At 39.4% G+C, this 24,321-nt stretch overlaps 1 protein-coding gene across 1 annotated transcript in view; it reads right to left on the reverse strand.

Moving 5' to 3' along the window:
* Positions 1–566: 566 nt before the first annotated feature.
* Positions 567–24,321, reverse strand: part of ATP8B1 (ATPase phospholipid transporting 8B1) — a 111,239-nt gene continuing 87,484 nt past the window's right edge. Inside the window, exons 16-28 of the mRNA XM_054724149.1 lie at positions 23,974–24,162; positions 21,897–22,009; positions 19,830–19,994; positions 18,987–19,098; positions 17,680–17,755; positions 14,502–14,634; positions 13,374–13,662; positions 9,078–9,301; positions 7,844–7,927; positions 6,609–6,854; positions 6,154–6,292; positions 3,811–3,941; positions 567–2,223 (exon numbers count right to left, since the gene is read on the reverse strand). Of these exons, the coding sequence (XP_054580124.1) occupies positions 1,999–2,223; positions 3,811–3,941; positions 6,154–6,292; positions 6,609–6,854; positions 7,844–7,927; positions 9,078–9,301; positions 13,374–13,662; positions 14,502–14,634; positions 17,680–17,755; positions 18,987–19,098; positions 19,830–19,994; positions 21,897–22,009; positions 23,974–24,162 (2,126 nt within the window). The 3' untranslated portion in view covers positions 567–1,998. The remainder of the gene's footprint in view (positions 2,224–3,810; positions 3,942–6,153; positions 6,293–6,608; positions 6,855–7,843; positions 7,928–9,077; positions 9,302–13,373; positions 13,663–14,501; positions 14,635–17,679; positions 17,756–18,986; positions 19,099–19,829; positions 19,995–21,896; positions 22,010–23,973; positions 24,163–24,321) is intronic.

Here is a 24,321-nt window from a genome sequence, read left to right on the forward strand (position 1 = left end):
TACAATAAAGCAAGTCACACTAATTTATTGGTTTCCCAGTGCATATAAAAGTTATGTTTACACTATAATGTAGTCCATTAAGTGCGCAGTAGTATTACATCTAAAAATAAAACAATGTACATATCTAAACTTAAAAATGTTGCTAAAAGAAAGCTTACCATCCTCTGAGCCGTCAGCGAGTTGCTTGCGGTGGAGCTCTTGCCTCCAGGTTGAGGGCTGCTGAGTGACCAGGGTGGTTGTTGAAGGTTGGGTACCACATCTATTGACTCTTTCATGAGAGATTTCTCCTTATCATTAGCATTAGACCCACAGTAAAATTTCTTTTAAAATGGGAGTTAATCCTCTCAACTCTGCCATTGGAACCCATACCCTGAGACTTTCAAAGTCTGATCACCTTTTCTCAGTCACTTCTCCCTAACACGTAGTACTCTGCTTCTTCCTCACCACCTGAGGACCCCTTAGTTCCTTTAGAAACCTTGCAGGCTTAGATTCTTAAGTCATCTATACAACTGTAAAATAAATAACCCAACTTAAAATATATTTTAAAAGATTATATTTTCCAAAGATTTTACTAAATCATTTATTTTTTTAAACAAAAATATACATTAAATCTCAGATTTACAGAATGTAGAAATAATTTATCCAAAGCAATTTTAAAATTGTTAATATTGCACCCCGCAACATAAGTCTTTGACACATTTGCATTCTCGACCTTTCCCACAATTCACAAAATGGGAGAGAAATCTGAAATAGAATTACACAAGCTAACTTTTCTTTACAAACACACACAAAACAACTTACAATTTTTTTCAATTTACAAGATAAAGAGAAGTTGTAAACTTTCAGAAATTTGCTTTCATAAAGAGCCATACATTCTTTTATCATACCTAGAAAATGAACTATGTACATGCTGAGATTTCCTCATAGCAATTCAATGGGACAGATACTGTGAATGTTCACAGCCTAAAGAACAGAATTATTGAAAACACTTCTGCATCTTCACTAAAATATGGAAACTGTGAAAAACAGAATGAGAAAAGCTTCTGGAAAAATAACTTTTGCCTCTCAGTCTTAGAAATGTAGCTACCAACAGCCCTTTTCTCTCAAGGTCTAACAAGTGTAAAAGAATGAGGTCTCTGTTAAATACTTTACATATAGTAAAGTCTCTTATAAAATACTTTACATATAGGTAGGCACAAAGTTTGCTTTTCAAAAGAAAGCTTTGCAAAATATTTTGCAACTTATCACTGATATCCTCAGTTTTTTAAAACTTTTTTTAAAAGCCCATACATATTTAAATCCTTTTTTTTTTTTTTTAAGAAAGTAGGGAACAAACTCACCCAGAACTACATGAAGTGGCTAAAGTAATATGGAATAGTAAGAGTAAAGGTATGCAATGTGCTATTTTAACCTCGTGGTAAACTAAAGCAGACTAAAACCTTGTACTTACAAAATCTGAAGTAATTTTCCTTGATTGAATTATTAAACCAATTTGAGAACATGAAACCATTAGCCCCTTGACAACCCTGAAAAAGCATTGGACCACTGAGCTCCAGGTGATGGAGCATTCATGAATCTTTTGTCACTACCATCATAAATGAAAGATCTTGGTTAAAAGGTGGTATATATATGAGCCTCAGGGAAATTCTCATTGAAGATCCCAGACTGCAATATCGAATTCAAATTTTATGATGCAATACCATTTGAATTGAAATACAAGACATTTTCTAATTCTGTTCTAGATTGAGACTGGCTTACAAATTTCCCTTTGAATCCTAATAAACATAAACAATTGAACAATAGGACTTTTAAAAAGGTATTCTTGGATTTGCTATTGCTTAATAGTCCAACCCAAGTAGTTTGTCAACAAGATTATGTCTTCAAAATCCTCGTGACAAGTTCAGTTTTTTAAAACTAGTCCTGAGAGTTTCATACAAAAAAAAAAAAGACATTTCCTCTGGGTGATTGTTTTGCTCCGGGCAGTTTGAGGCCGGTGCATCAACTCTCCACAGTTCGCCTGTACTCCGCAGTCCCATCAGCGATTATTGCGTCCAGGGGCGAGCGCTTCTTGCGGATGCTGCGCCCCGTGGAGATGAGGTCCGCGTAACCCCGCTGGTGGGAGAAGGCGTAGGCCGAGCGCCTGGAGGACATGCCACGACGGAACACGTATGGCCGCCGCTTCCACTGCTCTTCTGCTTTTAATCGTTTGCGATGCTTCTGAATCTACAGAGGGAGAGAGATGGGTCAGGGCTAAAAGGAACGGGCTGACGGAATGGAGATGAAGGCAGAAGAAGCCTGGCCAACAGGACGGGGACAGGATCAAATGTCAATGGAGGACCTATACCAGGCTTTCCCACAACATGCTGAGGCGGGCATCACCACCCTCACTTTATAGATGAGAAAAGGGGGAGGGGGGGGAGAGAGATTGTGTGTGTGTGTGTGTGTGTGTGAGAAGAGAGAGAGAGAGAGAGAGAGAGAGAGAGAGAGAGAGAGAGAGAGAGAGAGAGAGAGAGAGAGGAGAGAGAGAGAGAGAGAGGGGGGGGGAAAGGAAGTGTTATGTGAGGATGTGAAGTTTAGATCTTGGAGCTAGAAGATGGGGAACCTAAGCTCCTAAGTTCGTGCTCTTTCCAATTCCTAAATCAGACTGATTGGGCTTCAGGAGAAAATTCTTTCCCTCGTTGCTACTGCATACACTTGTCAGTGGAAAAGGGAGATCCAGCGGTTACTGCAGGTGACCTACCTAGCACCTACTCTCTGATGGACACTGAATTTATTCCGGTACCCTGTGCTCCATACAGTCGCATTCCTCCTGGGACCTGGATGCCACTCCCAGGGCTGGGACTCATGGATTTCCCTTGCTCAGTACTAGGCCAGGAATGAGCATGTGACTTAATTCTGGCCAATGAGACTGGAGGGAAGTGGGTCTGGCCCTTCCAGGAAGTCTCCAGGCTCCTAAAGGGAAAATGATAGAGTAATTCCCTGGATATAGACATGTTAGGATGCAGCGATGTTGGAACTGCTGTGCATCCATCCTTTCGCTTCAAGATGAAAATAGCAGAGGGGAGAGATTAAAAGAACCCCAGTACTTTTTAATGGCATTAAATTGCTCATCAACAGAGCCCAAAGCCTGCTAATTGTTTTGTGAGTTGTTCAGCCACATTATTGTTCAGCTACAGCTTTCTTGTATCTCAAAGGATCCAGCTACAAGGTGACATTTTTCTTTAAATGAAGAAAGAAACGCGAACCTATCTGCATGGCAGAATGCTATTAGTGTAATTGTTAAATCGAGAAGATAGATATATGGGGGTTCTATACCATTCTCCCTTTTAGGTTTGATAAGTTTTGTAACAAAAAGTGAGCAAACAAAAATGCTTACCCCAAATGACTTATTTGCAAGATGGAGCTAACGAAAGAGAAGTAGTCATAAAAAAATGTTCACACCAAACTTCCCAAAAGCTTAGACATGTGCAGGAAAGCTGTTTTTAAGCTTTTTTCTTTTAATCCTCACCCAGTAATATTTTTTCCATAGATTTTTTTTAGAGAGAGTGGAAGAGAGGGAGGAGAGGGAGAGAGAGAAACATCGATGTGAGAGAGACACATCTATTGATTGCCTCCTGCTTGTGCCCCAACTGGGGCCTGAGGTCTAACTTGCAACTGATGTATGTGCCCTTGACCTAGAATTGAACCCAAGACCCTTCTGTCTGTAGGCTGACCCTCTAACCACTCAGCAAAACCAGCCAGAGTAGGAAGTGCTCTTTTGATTTTTGTGAGGGGCACTCAGAGCTAGGACAAAGAGTATTTTTTCTGTACCTTATCACTTTCTGATGGCCATATGGTCATGGACAGGAAGCGGATGGCAACGACGGGCAGTAAGCACACTGCAACAGTCAAAATGATGGTCAACCAAATGTATGGCTGTCTCAGAGCATTTGAAGCTGTGCCTGTAAGAAATGTGGAGAGAGAGTCATAGGGGTCCTTCCAGCCTAAGGACACAGTTCCTGTTCCATTGTCCATAATTGGATTCTCTGTGGAAGTTTTACAAGAAGCAGATTACCCTTCCAAAACATCCCATCACTGCTTACGGAATCAACATTTTAAAATCAGATTACCTTCCAAACTTTGCTTTGCTTAAAGTCTCTGGAACAAGACCAATGTGCATAAGTGAACAAATAAGGGGGGAAAAAAGTGCATTTGTTGACAGGGTGCATTGATTAAAAATACAGAAGTAGGCAATCTGACTTTTTTCAGGAACTTAAAACAGCACTTTCCTATTCATAGTTTTGGTTTGAAACTCCAAATACTAATATTGCCATTTGTGTGCTAGGCTTTGTAGTAGGTGTCTGACACAGATCATGCCATGTAATCAGTTCTGAGAGATGAGTAGTCCCTCTTTGCCATGGAAGGGAATTGAGTCATGAAGAAGTAACTTGCCCAAGATTAGAGAACTAGCTATGGCAACTCCCGAATTAAGACCCACATCGGACTAACGAGAGACAGGCATTTCCCACTGCAATTCGGCTTCTAGTTGATGTCAGAGGAAGTAACCATTCATTTCTATAATACAATCGGATCATCACAGATACTACTCAATTTTAAAACTAGAGCCAAATTTTTCACACAACATTATATTTATACTGTAAGTTTCTAAAAATAATGGTCTTTTTTTAGATTTTATTTTTTATTGCATGTATTGGGATGACATTGGTTAATAAAATTATATAGGTTTCAGGTATAGTTTTTAAAATGTGGTTTCTACATTGATAAATGTGTCTGGGTTTAAAAACCAATCTCTATAGGAATAGTCTAAGTCAGTAAATTTTAAAACCAAGTCACTAAAGAAAAATGTAATTTTAAAAAATGATCTCAATCCCAAGAAGAAAAGGGTTACCACAGCAACCATCTTTTACAAGCCAAAACTGGTTGTAAAAAAAGAAACAATTCATCTTTTACAGGAAACCGAGTTTATGGGGATTTTTTTCCATTGTAAGTCCAAGATACTCTATCCAAAATAAGAAGTTCATAATTTCCAATTCATGATAGTTATTTATAATATTTATATTTATAAACTCAAATTCATTCCAGCATTTGTCAATTTGTCCTATATTTTACACAGTTGTAAACTATTGTGTTTTCTGTAATTGTATTTATTGCTCTGAATACATATCTCCAATGTAGTCCACTTAAAACAATTTTTTTTATAGCCCTAGCTGGATTGGCTCAGTGGATGGAGCATCGGCCTATGGACTGAAAGGTCCCGGGTTCTATTCTGGTCAAGGGCACATGCCCGGGTTGTGGGCTCTATCCCCAGTGGGGGGCATGCAGGAGGCAGCTGATCAATGATTCTCTCTCATCATTGATGTTTCTATCTCTTTCTCCCTCTCCATTCCTCTCTGAAATAAAATTATATTTAAAAAATTAAAAAAAAATTTTTTTTTCAGCAAGAAAAGGAGAGGGAGAGATAGAAACATCAATGATGAAAGAGAATCACCAATTGCCTACCTTCTGCACACCCCTCACTGGAGACTGAGCCTAAAACCTGGGCATGTGCCCTAACTGGAAATTGAACTGTGACCTCCTGGTTCATAGGTCAACATTCAACCACTAAGCCACACCAGCTGGGCAATGTAGCCCATTTTTGAGTTCTGGAATTCTATGATATGGAATTCATACTTGGATTAGATAATTTTATATTCTTAGGCCTTTGGGTTATTTCCATTTTCAAAACATAATTAGAAATGTTGTGATACAATGTTTGTACAGATTACCTTTCCAAAATTTGATGTGTTTTACCTTCGAGTATTTTCCCCAAGTGGAAATACTTCTCAAAGTGTACAAATAATTGAATAGTTCATTTTTTTTCCAGATAGTGTTTTGGAATAATTAAACTGTATTATTGTGCTACCAGCAATATATGTATTCTGTTCCCCAATAAGCTACCAATATTAGGTTTTATGGGGGCGGGCTTTTATCTAACTTAACATACACAATTATATCTTAAGTTTATTTTAATTTGCTTTCCTCACATTACATTACCACTCTTCCAAACTACCACCATTCAATTTCTTCTCAGGACATTAGTTTTCCCTAGCAATAATTTATAATTTGAAATTTTTCTGTACATTTATTTTTGGAATTTAGAAAGAAAATACCAACCTGTAAATTTAAATGCAGATGGAAAGAGAACATGTATTCCAGCACTATGTAAGTCAAACATGATGCCAAAGTAAAGTGCAATGCTTCCAAAAATTGAAAAAGCATTCACAAAAGTCCAGTAAGAAGTATCCAAGCCAATCTGTTGGGAAACCAGAGAAAAACAGAGCATTCACTTTGGGGAGGTAGCAAGAAATAAAGGATCTAAGGACTCTGGAAAACAGAATTCAGTAACGTAGGCATGATTTGGCTGGAATACTGACCAATCAAACTATCCTTGGCTCAAGCAAGAAGTAGGAAATGTGTTTGGTTATCAGGAGTGAAAACAGCAGTCATGTTGTGTAAAATGGCAGAGGCTCAGTTGGAGGGAGAGGGAGAGCCAGCTGGATGTGCACACTGGTCTGTATGGAAATACAGGCACCAAGAGATACTGAAAACAGGTGACTAAAACCACGTACCTGGAAATTGACTGTTATCACGAGAGCAGAGGCAATTGTGACAGCAAAAGATTGGTAATCGGAAGGCGCCTCTCCATCCTGTCCCACGGTTTGTAGATAAGCTCCCAGAGGTATGAAGAAGAGGATCATCGATGTTAAAACCCCATGCAATAAGCTTACGAAGAATCTCTTATAGTTGAATAATAAATCTCTTTGTCCCACTACATATAGTCCAGGGAATCGGAGACTCAGTTTGTCACTCACATCCTTAAGGGAAAAACACAAGAAGAGTTGTGTACTGTCCATGAAGAATCAAAGAGCTCAGAGAAAACTTACATGCTTACATGTCACAAGGTATTTATTTATTTATTTATTCATTTATTTATTTATTTGAATTAGAGAGAGGAAGGGGGGGGAGAGAGAGAAAGAAATATCGATTTGTTTCACTAATTTATGCATTCATTGGTTGCTTCTTGTATGTGCCCTGTGACTGGAGATCCACCCATAACCTTGGCATATGGGGACAACACTCTAACCAACTTAAGTTTTATGAAGGCAACAATTAAACAAGATAAGTTATGAATAGTTTCACTGTACAGAGATCAACATCATTACATTAGTCTAAGGAAGTAATTTGCTATTTATGGAAAGAAAATAAATCAGTAATGTAAAAAAAATGTAGGGAGGCTATTTTCCCTCCTCAAAGAATATATTGTTTCTAATTATTTGGGGAAGTATTTTCATACACAAGTTGATGAGCTCATTCCAAAATATTCTTTTTATTCATTAAATCACTTTCTTTAAGAATTACTACTAGATAAAATGTATAATGTAGTAATCTGGGAATTAAACACATAAGACTTAGAAAGTTTTTAAATAATTTATTTTAAAATGAATAGGTTATTATAGAGACATACTATACTGTCAAGTGTCTTATCAAGGAAGTCTTAGTGTCCAAAGGAAGATTATCAACTCCGGTCAGTGATTCAACCCAGGCACAGACCATTCAACAAGAAGCACAGCAGTTACTCTTGTTGCTGGACACCAGAACTATCATAGGGTTTACTCAGAACCAAGTGAAAACCAAAAGAATGCATCAAAATATTTGCTTTGATTCTCTCTTATCACTGATGTTTCTATCTCTATCTCTCTTTCCCTTCCTCTCTGAAATCAATAAAAATATATTTTAAAAAAATATTTGCATTGACCTTCTTTAAGAGGCGTACAGAGTGTCCCTGTCAGCACAAGGCCCCTACCTGGTCGAGCAGCCCCATGAGGAGCACGGGCAGGCTGGAGTACAGCACGTTGTAGAGGGTGATGAACCAGTCTTCATACGCAGTCTGGGAGGAGATTACAGAGTGTGTGTCACCAACCAGGAAACACTGGCAGCCTAGTCAACATGCATTCATCTGCTCTGTCAAAGCAAGGATGTCCCAGGTTGAGTGGGACTTCTGCCCTACCTCTGCACCTGCAGACGGCATGAGTCTGTTTCTATGTAATGGGCAGAATAGAAAACCATTCCACAGAAACTAACTTCCCCCTAAATGAGTGGGGGGATGTACCCCAACACATTTGGGAAAAGGAGTCTATTCTATTTTAATAAAGTTAGAAACCAAGTCAGTGTTTGAATCCTTTTTATGTCCCTTAATGAATGAGAATACATAAAACCCATTCAAAAGCGCACAAATACCATTCAAATCTTCTTTACTTTTATCTTGCAAGTCCAGTATGGCCATTCAAACACTTCCTAAAACAGAATTCAGCTGAATATAAGAACTATGCTTCTGAAAGGGATAAGTAAGGCTGTGCACACACCCATCCTCAGGGTGGAGCAGAGGAAACGGGCTTACTCAGCACCAGCAGTTGTATATACAGTCCTGCATGGGAACAGGAAGAAGGCGCCAGCCCTGCTCAAGGTCACTCCTGGCCCGGGTTCCTGAGGCTGTTCTGATAACCATTTGTCTGTGACATAGCATCAAAGAGGTTTGGACAATCAGAGACACTGGTTTAGGTTCATTTTTCACTAATGATATTTAACTGTTGTATCACCATTTTGACATATTACATATGCCCACCATTACTGTTACAGCAAAAACTAAAAGTCCAAACAAACGGAGACATAATAGATCTATGGTCATCTAAAATTTGCATAATGCCTTTAGCCTTGGTCACGATATACTTTTTTATATTTGCAAAGTTGAACAATTTGTTATCACTGTTCTTTAATGGCAAGGTAACTTAGAAAAAACATTTAGGGTGAAGGCATTCATCACTGTATTAATCACTTCCCGCCTAAAGGACCTGTCCTGCGCGCTGACTGACAGAAAAAGAAGTCAACAGACCAGGAAAAAACTCTACCCCTTTAAAGGCAAAATAAGACATTGTTAAAGCACCAGAAACACTTTAGAAAAGTAATCCATATCTTAATCTGTGCCTCAGCTATTAAGAGACAGAACACCAAAAACTGCCAATCAAATAAATAAATATTACCTGTGCAGAGTACCCATTGAAGAAGGAGTACCAGAAATGAACCAAAGTAAATGCAAAGTTTTTATAAAAGAAGTATCGTAGGAACTTGCACATCCTGATGTAAGACCACCGGCCATGCACCAATAGCAGTCTCTGCAGGTATCTGAACTGAGCAAAGGAATAGTCACTGGACATCACAGCTTGCATGCCTTCTTGTCCACTTATTCCAACACCGATGTGGGCAGCTATGGGGCAGAGGGAGAAGATACTGTTAGTCGTAAGCCTATTTGAAGGCAAAACATTGAAGTGATAATGTTTCCATGGCAAAAAAAAAAAAAAGAAAAAGACATTCATGGAATAATAAATATGAAAATTCTTGCTCTCTAGCCTCCACTCCAGCTTCTGAATTAATTTCAAAGTCAGAGGTAGTAGTTGCCAAATAGTGCACATGGTTGTGCCTTCATGAACATTTGTGGAAGTATCTCAGGTGAATGCGGAATTCCAGTCAGATTATCTGCCCAGCTCATAAACCATCCTTCTCACCCAAAGCGTGAGCCCTAATGTGTCTCTGACTCCCCACCACAGCTGAGTCCGTCATGGGCAGACACATAATCTGAGGTGGATACTACGAATTGACTCTCTCAAGCTTCATTCCATCCTGTTCTAATTGAAGATGGGGATGCCAATAAAAACCCTACATTGCCCAGATTCCCTTACCGCTAGGTTCTTTGTGAATTAAGTTCCACTGTTTTGATCCCCTTAATACTTGGGAGAAGTGAATTGAAGCCCAGCATCACTTCCTATTTTGGCATTTCTACAACAGAGTTCATGTCCATTCTCCGGCTGTCAGATGTTGACTGGAAGAGGTTTGGACAATCAGAGACACTGCCTTAGGTTCATTGAAAGCTGCAGAGGCTTCTTACTTGAAAAGCTTTGCAGAGGACCCTCAAAGTAGAATCTCCTCTAGTGAGGAATACTAGATGTTAGACGCGCAGCCTAAAACCAGCTTCTTCAGTCCATCCAGAGCTGTTTTGAGTACCCTGGCCCCTGTGTTAATCACTTTCTGCTTAAAGGACCTCAAGGTGTCTGTTTCCTGTCCTGAGCTCTGACTGACAGAAGACATAAGCTGGGCCCATCAGTCTCTGGGCATTTGGAATTAGGATTTGGATGTGTTTACGTTTAAAACTTAAACATGTAAATTCTTAAGGTGTGGGATGGATATATTTCTGAGGGGTTCTGAAGGCAGAGAAATGTCATTTAGAGAGAGGGAGAGACAGACAGACATGGGATTCCTGGGGAAGCCCCAGGTCCTGGCTCCAACATCTTCTGAGGCCTGGCCTTCTTGGGCAGCATGAGACATCTTTGTATCTTTTAAAATAAATATCTTTTGTCTTAAGCTAGTGTTAGTTATTCCCCGACACAAGTAATCAAAACAGTTTTAACTAAGTTACTATTAAACTTTCAAAAACTTATTTATAGCCTACCATTACCTTAAGACACTCTCTTTTTTTTTTTTAATGTAGTGGGGAAGGTTTCCGGAATAGATAAAAAACGAGTCACCATTTTATCCATCGTTCCAATAGTTATTAAATTGCATATTCAATGTAGAGAATTACACATTTTTTTTCTAGGTCTCAGAAGTCATGAGAGGAAAGACAGACAGTGAGATCATTCAAGAGAACATGTGTTTGGAGAACACAACCTATTACTCAGACCCTGAGAAGTGACTGCCAACCCAGCAGGGTTTCCAACTAAAAGAAGCTTTAAAAACCCTCCCCCATTTGCAGAACACGAGGTCTGGCAAATTCAAAATGGAGTCACTTGTGCAAACCAAGGTTTCCGACAATATTATACAATTCTAAAAAATAGAATAAATTGCATCTCATTCAATATTTACGACCTCTTTCAACGCACACAAATAGTTCACCTGACTGATCATGATTACCAACTCCTCTTTCCTATCCAACTACGGCTTCCTTTCCTGAACAAGCCACAGAGGGAAATGTTGAGATTATGCTGGAGCTGAGGCTGAGGAAGTTCCTGCCAAACTTTCTGCTGAGCAGACCAAGGACAGTGTGTGAAATGATTCACAGGGTGATTCAAGGCAACTGAACAGATGCACTTCATAAGGCCACACTGGCTTTCTCCCTAAAATCTAAATATAGATTCTTCTGAAGTTCCAAATATGGTTTTAAATGCCTCTTCAAAAGACTCCATAATTCCTTAACAAACAGATCATTTCCTCAAGCTTGTTCATTCTCGGGGTCTTAGAAAAACCACCCACCAGTCAGTAGACATCTTTAGGCACAAGAGGGAGAGGGCAGCTTATGAGAGTCCTAGGATCCTTGCTAGGGGAAGGAACATGGTGGGTTGCAATTTCCTCTACTTCTACTGTACTGCTAAACATGAAATCTGTTAGCCAATGGTCAGATTTTTTTCTGACATTTAAATTTCACTCTACTTTTTTATAAACAACAAATATCCCCCTCACCACTGTACATTGTTCTTGATGCAGCTGAAAGAAATTAGTTTTTTTGAAAAGTACAAAAAGGCACTAAAAATACTTGGATAAAGCTACTGACTTTCAAGGAGACCTCAGAGTTTCCTTGATTTTTGTCGCAAATGGATGCTCCATAGGTTATATATAAAAGCACCTGCCATAACAGCTTAATAAAATTGGTAAGACAACTTAAGAAAAACAAGTCTCTAAGATCTATGTTGACTTCTGTGATCCCTTTGCTCTCAGTTGGTGAACTCAGAGGAACAAAACATTTTCAAGTCTAAATCGTAAACCAGAGGGTAAATCTGCAAGGTAACCCTCCCCGCCTCCCCAAACATCTAGGAGTCTGCAGTATAACTGAAATCAGATCATGTTTGAGATCCTTGCTCTTTTTTGGCACAGCTAGTTGAGTTAATGTTATATGATGGGAGAGAAAGAGCTAGGTACAGAGGAAATAGATCTAATTCAGAGCAAGAAATGCCATTTGCATGGTAGCACAAGCACATGCAAAACACAGTACAGAGGAATTAAACTGGTAGTGGCGACAGATACACATAATAAAAAAGCAAGAAGACGTACATCATACAGCTGACTCCTTTGAAGAAGATAAAGTTGGAATACTCTTAGTATATGCCAAGGAGGAGAAGAGACTCTAAGAAAAGAAAGACAGATGCATGAGTCACAATATAGGCTGAATATAAAACCTAGTTATACGTAATGCATTAAGATACCCAGCACGACAGGATGTGCATATACACATGTAGTCATATAATCGTTCATCCTAATAACATCACAAAGCTGGAGGTGACATCGGAGATAATTTTCTTGTTTTCAGATGAGCATGTTGGCAGTAGGATGAGAAGTATTCAAGTCTCCCTACTTTGGGTATTTTCATTACAAGATCACCCTTAAGTAATATAGGAAGGGAAAAAGGACCAGGATTCAGACATGTCGATGAGGTTTGGTTCCACATCCTTTAATACCCACACGACTGTGTTTCTCTGTATGAAGGACCCTCGGCAGTCTTTCAGGGAGGTCAAGAAATAGGTGAGACTATTTCGGAGCTTTGCTTCAATGACAAATGTGCCACTCTGAGCTCACTGCAGGTCTCCCAATGGTGAAGTTCTAACAGATTTATCAAAGGCAAGAAGAAAGCCCCAGAAAATAATGCTTAGGGGAGGGAGAATAATCTCAAAACAAATACCAGAAAGAGTTCAACAATTATACCAAGCTTCACAAAACTGATTACATAGCAGGACTTTTAATAAGCCCCAAAGAAACATGGGAGAAGCTGAAGGAGAGGAAAAAAATCCAAACACATAAAAGAAGCAAACAAGGATAAATTCAACCATATGGAACTCGTTTTCTAGTTGGTATTCTGTGGGGAGCACTGTCATGCCTGCTCTCTCCTACCGGATGGGTTGTAAACTACCTGAGGGCAGGGTCACAGGTGTAGCCATCCCGGTAGGGCACCTTTATTAATATGTGCTTTAGGAAAGCCCGAGCAATAAGATTGGAAAAAACTACCCTCAAAACTGATCCTGCCATCAATTTAGTAATTCAGGTTGCATTGGCTGTCCGTGTAAGACTCACTTTTGCCGAAACTGGTTTGGCTCAGTGGATAGAGCGTCGGCCTGCGGACTCAAGGGTCCCAGGTTTGATTCCAGTCAAGGGCATGTACCTTGGTTGCGGGCACATCCCCAGTGGGGGGTGTGCAAGAGGCAGCTGATCTATGTTTCTCTCTCATCGATGTTTCTAACTCTCTATCCCTCTCTCTTTCTCTCTGTAAAAAATCAATAATATATATAAAGACTCACTTTTGATCATGTTTACATCATTGGCTCCGTCTCCAATCGCCAACGTGATGGCTTTCTTGTACCTCTTCACCAGGTCCACCACCATGGCCTTCTGCTTGGGGGTGACCCGGCAGCAGATGACAGCACTGCACTCGCAGGCAAGGTCAACAAAGTTCTTCTGCCTCTGCTCTTTTTTGGCTTCCAGCCTCCGTTTGCTTTGCGTCCGCATTCGTCTTTCTTCTTCTGTCCTTGGGAACTTCAGCTTCAGAATATTACTTGTCTTGGTCTTTTTCTCTAGAAGAATTTCATTCTATGAAATCACAGAGGGAAAGAATTACTACCATTTTAGTTTTTATATCAAGAGTCCCGTTTCCCGCCCTGGCCAGGTAGCTCAGTTGGTTGGGCATTATCCCATGTACCAAAAGGTTGCCAGTTTGCTTCCTGTCAGGATACATGCCTGGGTTGCAGGCTTGATCCCTGCTAAGGGACATGCAGGAGGTAGCCAATTGATGGTTCTCTCTCTCCCACTCTCTCTAAAACTCAATAAACTATTCTTATAAAAAAAAAAAGTCCCATTTCCCAAGATTTTGATGATGGGAAAGGATAATTTTTGGATTATAGCAGTGGTCGGCAAACTGGCTCGCGAGTCAGATGCGGCTCTTTGGCCCCTGGAGTTTTTAGCAAAGGCCAGCTTAGGAGTACCCTAATTAAGTTAATAACAATGTACCTACCTATATACTTTAAGTTTAAAAAATTTGGCTCTCAAAAGAAATTTCAATCGTTGTACTGTTGATATTTGGCTCTGTTGACTAATGAGTTTGCCGACCACTGGATTATAGCATTGATTACATTGTTCTATTTATATAAATTTTACTTTAAAAATTAGGAAATAGGAAAATGTACAAAGAAGAAAATTTAAAATAACCATACCATTAATTGATAAATCAGGTATAACCACTATTAGCAGTTTGGTGTAATTCCTTTCATGTACCTTAGAACATTAAGTTTCAAACTTGGGAAATTGAATTTTCATTTATTGGCTAAAAGATTTTTGGGTTGGTAGTTAATATGGCAAACCATCTAAAATTGGTCCATACTGAACTGCTTTAGTTTGAGCCAAAGGCACAGACACCCTAATGATATACGTACCAACCAAGAGCCAGTGATTATTAAGGCACGGTTTCCGCCGGGTGGAAAAAAAGGTTCCTGCACCTGGGGTACAAATTTTGCATATACTCCACCTTTATTCCTCTGGTTTTCTATTCTTGTGTTAAGAAGAGCACTGGGGAAAAGAAATTGAAGTGTTTAAACAGGCCCTTGACTGTGAGATAATTTTGGCATACTAGTATAATCTCTTTTTAACATTTTGGTAAAAAAAAATAACATAACATTTATCATTAACTATTTCTAAGTGTACAGTTCAATAGTGTTAAGTATATTCACATTGTTGTAGAACCAATATCCAGAACGTTTTCATCTCTCAAAACTGAAACTCTATACCCATTAAATAGCTCCCCAATCCTTCTTCCCCCAACCCCTGCTACTCACCACTCTACTTTCAGTTTCTATAAATTTGACCACTCTAGATAGCTCATATAAAATGAAATCATACAGTATTTCTCTTTTTGTGTCTGGCTTATTTCACTTAGCATAATATCCTCAAGATTCATCTATGTTGTAGCATTTGTCAGAATTTCCTTTCTTTTTTAAGGGTGAACAACATTTTGTGTATCCATTCATACAATGATGGACATTTGGCTTGCTTCTACACTTGGCAATTGTAAATAGTGCTGCTATAAACATGGGTGTGCAAATATTCTCTTTGAGTCCCTGCTTTTAGTTCTTTGGATAATACCCAGAGGTGGGATTGCTGGATCATATGGTAACTTCATTTTTAATTTTTTCGAGGAACCACCCTACCATTTCCAAAGTGACTGCACCATTTTACTTCCTACCAGCAGTGAACAAAGAGTCCCAATTCTCCATATCCTTGCCCACACTCAATATATATAATAGCTATCCTAATGGTGTGAACTGATATCTTATTGTATTTTTAATTTGTATTTCCCTCATAATTAGTGATGTTGAACATCATTTCATATGCTTAGTTGGCCATTTATATATCCTCTTTGGAGAAATGTTGATTCAAGTCCTTTGCCTATTTTTAAATGAGTGATATACAACCTAACTAAGTCTTAATTCCTCCACTATGGGGGCACCATGTTCTTGGTACTTCATCATTTGCCAAAAACAGCACAAGAAAGATACAATTGAAAATATATTCACACAAAAAAAACAGAAGGAAGGCAATCTTAATCTGAACTATAATACTGGGGTGAACCCTACTGTATTATAAATGGGGGCTGTTTGGCAGAAAGAAACTTATTTCCACATAAAGTCTGGTTTAGAGAAATGCTCAGTGCTTTCTATCAACACCTTATTTAGAAGACCACATTAACCCATTCATGTGATAACAAAATGAGCACAGGATTTTGGAGTGGAAGAGACTGTAATGATCTTATCCAGTCTCTTCATGTTACAAATAAGAAAATGAAGCCTGGCAGAGATGATGTGATTTGTCTGCAGCAGGTTGATGGGAAAACGAGAATGAAGACTCAGGTCCCCTAACTCTCAGCCCAGGGCTTTCCTCATTACACACACTGAGCCATTATTTTGCACCTTCAAGAACAGCTTTCTCAACCTTGACACGATTGCAGTCTCAGGCCAGATCATTCTTTGTTGAATGTGGCTATCCATTGGATTGTAGGATGTTTCGAGCACCCCTTTTTGACAACCTGACTCCAGACATTGCCAGATGTTCCATAGAAGGCAAACTTGCCTCCCACTGAGAACCACTGCTCTAAAGGATTGGTTAGCTACCCATTTTTCCACATTAATTTAATTTTTATTTTCAAGTTGAAATAAGGAGTGATCCCTAAAAGGCTGGAAGAGAAAAATAAGAAGTTACCCATTCAAACTATTCTACAGGATGGCCCATCTAGCAAGATGATTCATTTCTTAAAGGTAAATTGAGCTAAGAACATGATCATAAAATCTGCTACTTGCATTCACTTTTTCTTCTAATTTAGCTCAGAGCCCAACTTTCAACACTTTCAAAAAAGAGAACAGAAATATATTAAGTCTCCTATCTACAAGAAATAAACAAAAACATATGGTAATTAGTCAGGTTACTTGAAATCAAGAAACTACTTAAGTCAACATATTAGTATTTATTTGTCCATTGCTATTTTTCAAATCCTAAAAGCACAAAGAGGCATGATTTATATACCTCTATTCAAACAGAACTGATCTACTTAGATTATAAGGCTACTGGTTTTGTTTGTCTAATTTAGCAGTGTGCCTAATACACTGAAAGAACTCAGAAACTCTATCATCATCATTAGAAAGAAGACTAATAACAACCATCAACTCCCTCATTATCTTAACAGACTAGGCCAGTGGTCGGCAAACCACGGCTCGCAAGCCACATGCGGCTCGCGAGTGGCGGTTTGCCGCTCTGTTGACTAATGAGTTTGCCGACCACTGGACTAGACTAAATGTTACCGTGTAGTTGGAAGCTGTGAGGATTAGGCAATTGTGGCATATTGTGTGCAAAGAGGTAAAGGGTAGTATATACAGTGGTCGGCAAACTCATTAGTCAACAGAGCAGCAAACCGCAGCTCACGAGCTGCAGTTTGCCGACCACTGGCTTAGTTAATTGGCCTTGAGGCATCGTAAGGAAAAGTCTTGAGGAATAAAAGGAACTAAGTCTCAAGCCAGCGGCAAACACATCCTGGTAACTGTGTACAGCACATGTGTAGCTTCATAACAAGTCAGGGCTTTGTCCTTATACATTTCCAGGTCCACTGCACTCTTATTTAGGGCCAATGAGATATTTCACCTTTGAACTATCCGGCCTGCCCAACTAGACAAGACTACAGATGTAACCAACCCCAAAATTTTCCTCCAGGCAGGATTGTGGGGGCTTCTATTTTCCCTTGAAAAGGTAAAATTCCTAGAAAAGACAGTACATGAATGTAATTCACATTAATTTGTATCAGCAGACAAGTCCCAAGAACGTCTAAGGAAAGGGGACCGTTGGCCCCTGGAAGGGCAAATAAAGGCCCCAAGTTTCCCTACAACATAAGGCCCTATGGTACAACCATGGTAACTCGGAGCTGCCTGTTGTTCTCTTGTTTCATGTAAACAGAGGAAGCTGCCCGAAGTGACAGTGTAGCTCTCATCTCTCCGTATCTGTGTCTTCTACACCTAGTCTTGTGTTTATAAAAATGAGACATTATTCTTATCCTGTAGGCTCGTTACTTACTTTATATCTTCCCCATAGCAGATAGTAGTTTCTTCAGTAAGAAGTTCACAGGCAAATCCTATATTTTCAGCAGTCTCTACAGCAGAAAAAAATGAAGTCAGATGTCATTCCTACTGATGAACTTAATAATCAACTTTACCTAGGAATAATGATTTTTTTTATATTTTATTGATTTTTTACAGAGAGGAAGGGAGAGAGAGAGAGTTAGAAACATCGATGAGAGAGAAACATTGATCAGCTGCCTCCTGCACACCCCCTACTGGGGATGTGCCCGCAACCAAGGTACATGCCCTTGACCAGAATCGAACCTGGGACCCTTGAGTCCGCAGGCCGACGCTCTATTCACTGAGCCAAACCGGTTTTGGCAGGAATAATGATTTTTTTCAATTAATAAAATAGGCAGATTCAATCAACTAGGCTGTTTTTCCATAACAATGTATAGAAATCACATTTAAAAAAAATCCCTCTTTCTGTAATAAAGTAAGTATAACTCAAAGTCTGGTTTGAAATCTTTTCAATAATAAAATGTGCTATAGCATCAAATATATTAACTGATTATTTAATAAATCAGTGTTCACTGCAATCCTAAACACATTCAGTTCATGTGGTTTAATCATTCTATTATTGGGTGTGGGGGGGGGGTGAAGAGATAACAAGTTCTATCAACCTTCATTCACACGAGGCTCCTATTGAAGACTTTTTCCCCTTTTGCATTACCATCCATTGGTATTTTTTTAAGGTTGGGACTGTACTTCCCTGAGCCTAGCAGAGTGTGGGACCCACTGCTGATGTAAATCAAAGCAAGAGAAATTATCTGGTTTCCTGTGGAATGCTGTGGATTAAAGTATCAACCCCAACCAACTCTGTTCATTTCTAAATTTAAAAATTAAAATCTTCCCTTGGGTATAAAATGTTAATTATAATTTATTTTCAAGCAATAAAACGGGCAAGAAAATAAGAGTTGTTCACTGTTTGTTGTTCTAACCCATGCCAACAAATGGCAGTGCTGGGACGGACAGAAGGGACACAAAGGACGGCCCCTCAGGACAGCAAGCCATGTCTGGCTGGAGAGATAAGACTGACCACAACCAGAAGCTCAAGTACAAGGAATAAATGAGGGAGTATGGGGAAGGACACAGGGTGGCCTGGAATAACAAAGAAAGGTTTCTTAGGGAAAGCATGGATGTTCCAAAGAAAGGCCAGTGTCTGTGCAGAATGGAAAGTCTGAGAAGGTCATCTCGGGCATGGAAACAGGAACTCTGAATATCTGCGAGTTAACAGACATGCTTCCCTACACAATGAATTACCCTTTTTGTCTCCAGTAAGCACCCAGATCTTAATGTCCGCTTTTGCAAGTTTTGAAATGGTTTCTGGGACTCCGTCCTGAAGCTTGTCTTCAATAGCTGTAGCTCCCAATAGCTGCAATAAACATTAAAAACAACAACAACAATGAATTAGCAAATAAGCAATATGTTCTGTAATAACAATTTGCCAACCTACATAGAGAAGAAGGGATAATTATGTATCCTAGTAGGTTCTCTACTGGGGTGGATGGCTGGCATTAGCAGGGAGGGTTGCTGTGTTGCACACCCCAAACCAAAATAACCAAAATCGTTTTTCCTAAAGTAATTGACCAAGTCAAAAATGCAAGAACAAAATCAAGGACAATAAAAACACACTTTCATTATGTATATGTTACTTTAAACAGACATAAGCCAATTCTTGCTAAAGGTCATTACTGTTTGCTGAACATTTTCCATTAATCTAAACTGTACAGGCAATGTTTAACTCTGAAAGTTTAATTTACAAATGGTATTTTTTTCATGTTTCAAGAGTTTGCAAAATAGAAATCATTTCAGTAATTCTCTCTATGTACTAAGTATAGTCTGGCTTGTTACTGTGTAAAAATCATAATTTTAATAAGTGATATAATAATCAGAATAGAACCTGTTTTAATGTTTTCTGTTTCTCATAATGGCAACTTGTATTTTGCTTGCTGAGTAAAAAAACCCTCAAATGACCTAATTTCATTGTACCAGTTTCAAATGCTGAAGTTAGAATTATTTTTCAAGAATGAAATCAAAACTTAATTAAAATTTCCAATTTTGTTTAGGATATCAAGGGGAAATTTTTTTAAGATTAAAACTCACAATTAAGTCTTTTTCAATCTCCTCATACACTTTATCCAGAGCTTCATCCCGGTTGGTTGAGGCCACACTGGCAGCCATGAACTTTTTATTCCATTCTTCAAATTCCTTTTCTTCAATTTCCTTGTAGCAAAGGCACAGGGTTCTAAGAGTCTCATTTGCAAAGACCTGTTTTATTTAGAAGACAACCATCCACACAAAGAATAGTTAACTTTGTGTAATTCAAGATCAAGTTCGAAATCTTACTTAAAGTAATACAATAAGAGAGTTTAAAAAGAGGCCATGAAAAAAAATGATGGGTTCGGACAAATATACTTTATAGAGGAGATTAAACAAACACTTTGTTTTCCCAAGTATCTTTAAGACCCTAAATTAGTTATTTATTTCTAGTTCCCAAGTTAGTTAAAGGGAAATGTAAACCTTTCTTCTAAATCAAGTCACTAGAGTAAAAAAAAAAACCTTTTCTCTTCATGACTAAGAAAATAACAGCCAAAGAAAGATGCCTTGCGGGTGTTAATGATGTTGTAAACACAGAACTGACAACTTTATAATCTGTTCCCACAAACTGTGTTACAGGCCCAATCAACTATGAGCTCTCAAGTGTTATTCCCTCAAACCAATTATGAAATACATGAGCCACTGTTAAAGCTGACATGAAACATTTTAATGAAAAAGAGTGTCTGAAAATGTAACCATAGAGAGATTTAAGCTATTTTAAATGGTTTATACAGTATATGAGCCAGTAAAAATGTTTCATTATTTCACACTAACATGGGTCTAGCCAAGATGGCAGAGCTGGTTCACCCAACTAAGTGTTTGCTTTCTAAGGTTCTCTGGAAGGTTCTGCATTTGTTTGATTAAATTTATATCCTCATGAGAAATAATTACCCACTATAACTGCTTTAACAGTATATCTAATCTTTTTTTTCCCTTATTTTTATTGATTTCATTGAGGAAGGGAAAGGAAGAGAGAGATAGAAACATCAATGATGAGAGAGAATCATTGATTGGTTGCCTCCTGCATGCCCCCCACTGGGGATCAAGCCCACAACCTGGGCATGTGCCCTGACCAGGAATCGAACCGTGACCTCCTGGTTCATAGGTCGACACTCAACCACTGAGCCACACCAGCCAGGCAACAGCATATCTAATCTTAAAATGTGACCTCAATTAGTAAACAACATATTCATCAGGCTTCTTTCTGAAGGACTTCTGGGTGGCTTTCAAACTTGACCTTAAAGTAAAGAGAAGAAACTACCCTTTATTAAGCACTTACTAAGTGCTGGGAACTGTGCAAGATACTTTCCCTTGCAACAACACTCCATGGTAGTAGGAATTATCCTCTGCCTCTTTCACTCGACAAAGAATGATTCATCTGAGACATCAACCCCCTTCTTTCCCCAAGGACACAAAACAAGTAAAGAGAAAGAACTGGAACACCAGGTCTGACGGAAATCCTCCATACTTCATTGCCATCGTTATATAAAATCAAAACAACATGAGGATTGGTAGGCAATTCCACAAGAGAAATTTCCAGAAACATTCTGAATAATCGCATTATCACTGGACTAAGTACATAGTCCTCTTAGATAACAAGTTTGAAGGAATGAGAACCAAACCAATTCCCTAACCAAGGTATCAGAACTCAGTTATCCAACACATGGCTTTATCATGCCTTGTCATACATGAATGCTTTCTTTCCTTCGGTATATACTACGAGGCTGGTGGAGTTCTTAGGATCCACACAGATATTAAGACTCCAGCTCAATGTGGTTGTGTAGCTTGTTCAAGGCCAATGGAAGAGAGACCAGTCATTCCTGTGGGCCAATCCTGCCGTTCCTGCTGACCTGGATGTTGGGAAAGGGCATGGTCCATGGTCATTTCCTAGGAAGTCAGCAGCAGGGGCAGAGCAGGAGCCACCAAATATTCCTCCTTTGGTGTTATTTCCATTCAACCACACCAAGACTAGGAAGGATCAACAGTTAACATACAGCTCTCACTCACGCTTAAGAAACAGTAGCAGAGAGTGAGTTTGGAACCTGTGGCATAAAGAGTGAAGGTGAGACTTACATCCAGGGCGTCCTGCGTCTCCTGTTTGGTAGGATTCATTGGATGTAACCGCTCATAAATCACAGTGTCAGCACCTTTACAGTAAAGCCTGATATTGCCTTCAGGGGTTCTTACTAGCAGCAAGGAAAGGAAAAGCAAAGAATAAAGTTAGGTTTGATTTCTTAATAGAAAACTACATTGATAAAGTTAATTTGACTATCACTGTGCTAATAATGCCCTATTAGTTTAAACTCATCAATGCACCTGGAAAAATGTTGCTCTCAACAAAGTGGGTAAGCCACTACCTACATAGAATGTACTAATGAAGTAAATATGAAAAGATTCCTTTGGTCACTTAGCTTTCCATATCCTTACTTATTCTTTCAGCAAATACTTACTGACTCCATGCCCTGTGCTAGTTTCTTCCATAGAACCTTCTTTGTCCATGCTAACCAATAGGGCTCTTTCTTGCTGTAAATTCTTACTGCCTTTGATACTCAGACCATGATATGACTCCTCATGACCTTTTTTTGTTGTTAATCCTCACCCAAGGATATTTTTTTTCCATTGATTTTTAGAGTGGAAGAGAGAAAAGGAGGGGGGGGGGGGGAGAGAGAGAGAGAGAGAGAGAGAGAGAGAGAGAGAAACATTGATGTGAGAAACACTGATTGGTTGTCTCCTGCATACACCCCAAACAGACTGGGGATCAAACCTGTAACTCAAACTATAGCACGTGCCTCACAGTTAACTAGATTTTAAGTTCTCCAAGGTAAATGCCAGGCATGTTCATCAGCCCAAATCAGTGCTAGGCACACAGAAAGTACTCAGCAACGTATGCCTAGTCAGAGTTCAGTAGGCAGCTCTGTATCTTTTCTTGGTTGCAAATTCAGTCTCATAATGGAGAAATCTTGTGGACACCACCTTACAGAGTGATCAAAAGCTAACATCACCAATAATTATGTGCCTTCTGATATGATATGCTGGGAAGGACACAGCATCATCTATATATTCATCCTGCCAACAATGTGTAAGCTGAATCCAATCATGGGGGAATATCGGACAAACCCAAATTGAGGGGCTTTCTACAAATAACGAGCCTGTACTTTTCAAAACTGTCAGTGTATGAAAGATCAAAAAAGGCTGAGCAACTGTTCTAGGTGAAAGGAAACCAGAGTAACAATCACCTAATGTGATCTTGGGTTGGATACAAAAGACAGAAAGACAAAAGAAAGGAAGGAAGAAAGGGAGGGAGGAAAAAGGGGATAAGGGTGATGGAATGAGGAACATTTCTGGTAAAATTTGAAAACATTCCATAGATTAGATAATAATATGGTATTACATGAAATTTTCTGATTCTGATCACTACTGGATATATGAGTGACGGTTCTTGTCCTTAGGAGATACCTACATAAGTATTTAGGGCAAAAGGCATTAGAGCTGCAATTTGCCCTCAAATGGTTCAGAAAACAAGAACCTCTGTAAAATGAAAATGACGGAAAATGTGGCCAATGCTAGCAGTTGGTGAATATGGAAGAGCATAAAGGAGTTCTTTAACCATTCTTATAATTTTCCTATAAGTTTGAAATTATTTCAAATCATGACTTAAAAAATGTCACTATTAGAAAGCAAGTTTCATCTCCATTTGACAGCCTATTGTAACATGCCTGGACTGGAGGTACAATTTTTTTTATCCCTAAGCACATCCTTGCTGTACGCAGAACTCCTCTCCTGCTGCGTTCCTCCTCTGACATCAAGTGTAGACCAGAGGGCTTTGGAGCGGCTCACACGGTAAAAGCACATGTGGGCCATGCTGCCAGCTTTGCAGCTGCCACTCTGAGCACGCTGCACCTGCCAGCCCAGATTCAGCAGCTGCCAGCCCACATCGTCGAAGAGTGTCAATCAACACTTGCAAGATTCAGATCTACTGCAATTGTCTCTTGGGCAATGGACATCAGTAGAATGAAGGAAAAACACTGGCTTCAGTAAGTCTGTGGAAATCTTCCAGGAGCCTCGTCATTCATTCATTGGCTGCTTTCTCCTGGTGTCCTAAAGCAAATGTGTGACAGGCAGCATCTAAATGAGAGATTCACAGACATACCAATTATAGACATCCGCTTCCGGTCACTGTTGAAGTCTAAAATGGCAAGAACCGTGTAGGTCCTCTCGGTGCCCATCTCACTGATGGTGATGGTGTTCTGGGTCCGGGCGAGGAAGGCAAAGCCAAAGTCTCTGGCGGCGCTTACCAGAGCACCCTCATCAGGAGAGGCCGCCTGGTAGTTGAGCTGACCTAACAGAGGAGCAGGGAGAAAACCAGACAAGCTTTCAGACCCAACGCAGAGTTTATCGCCAGCAGTTCACCCTGAGGTGCCTGTGGGGTGAGGACAAGCTGCAGAGCCCAACATTCCCCAAGAAAGGAGTGTGCCAATGTTAACACTTGTTAAACTTT

The sequence above is a fragment of the Eptesicus fuscus genome, chromosome 12 (genome assembly GCF_027574615.1).
Source record: "Eptesicus fuscus isolate TK198812 chromosome 12, DD_ASM_mEF_20220401, whole genome shotgun sequence".
NCBI classification, from domain to species: domain Eukaryota; kingdom Metazoa; phylum Chordata; class Mammalia; order Chiroptera; family Vespertilionidae; genus Eptesicus; species Eptesicus fuscus.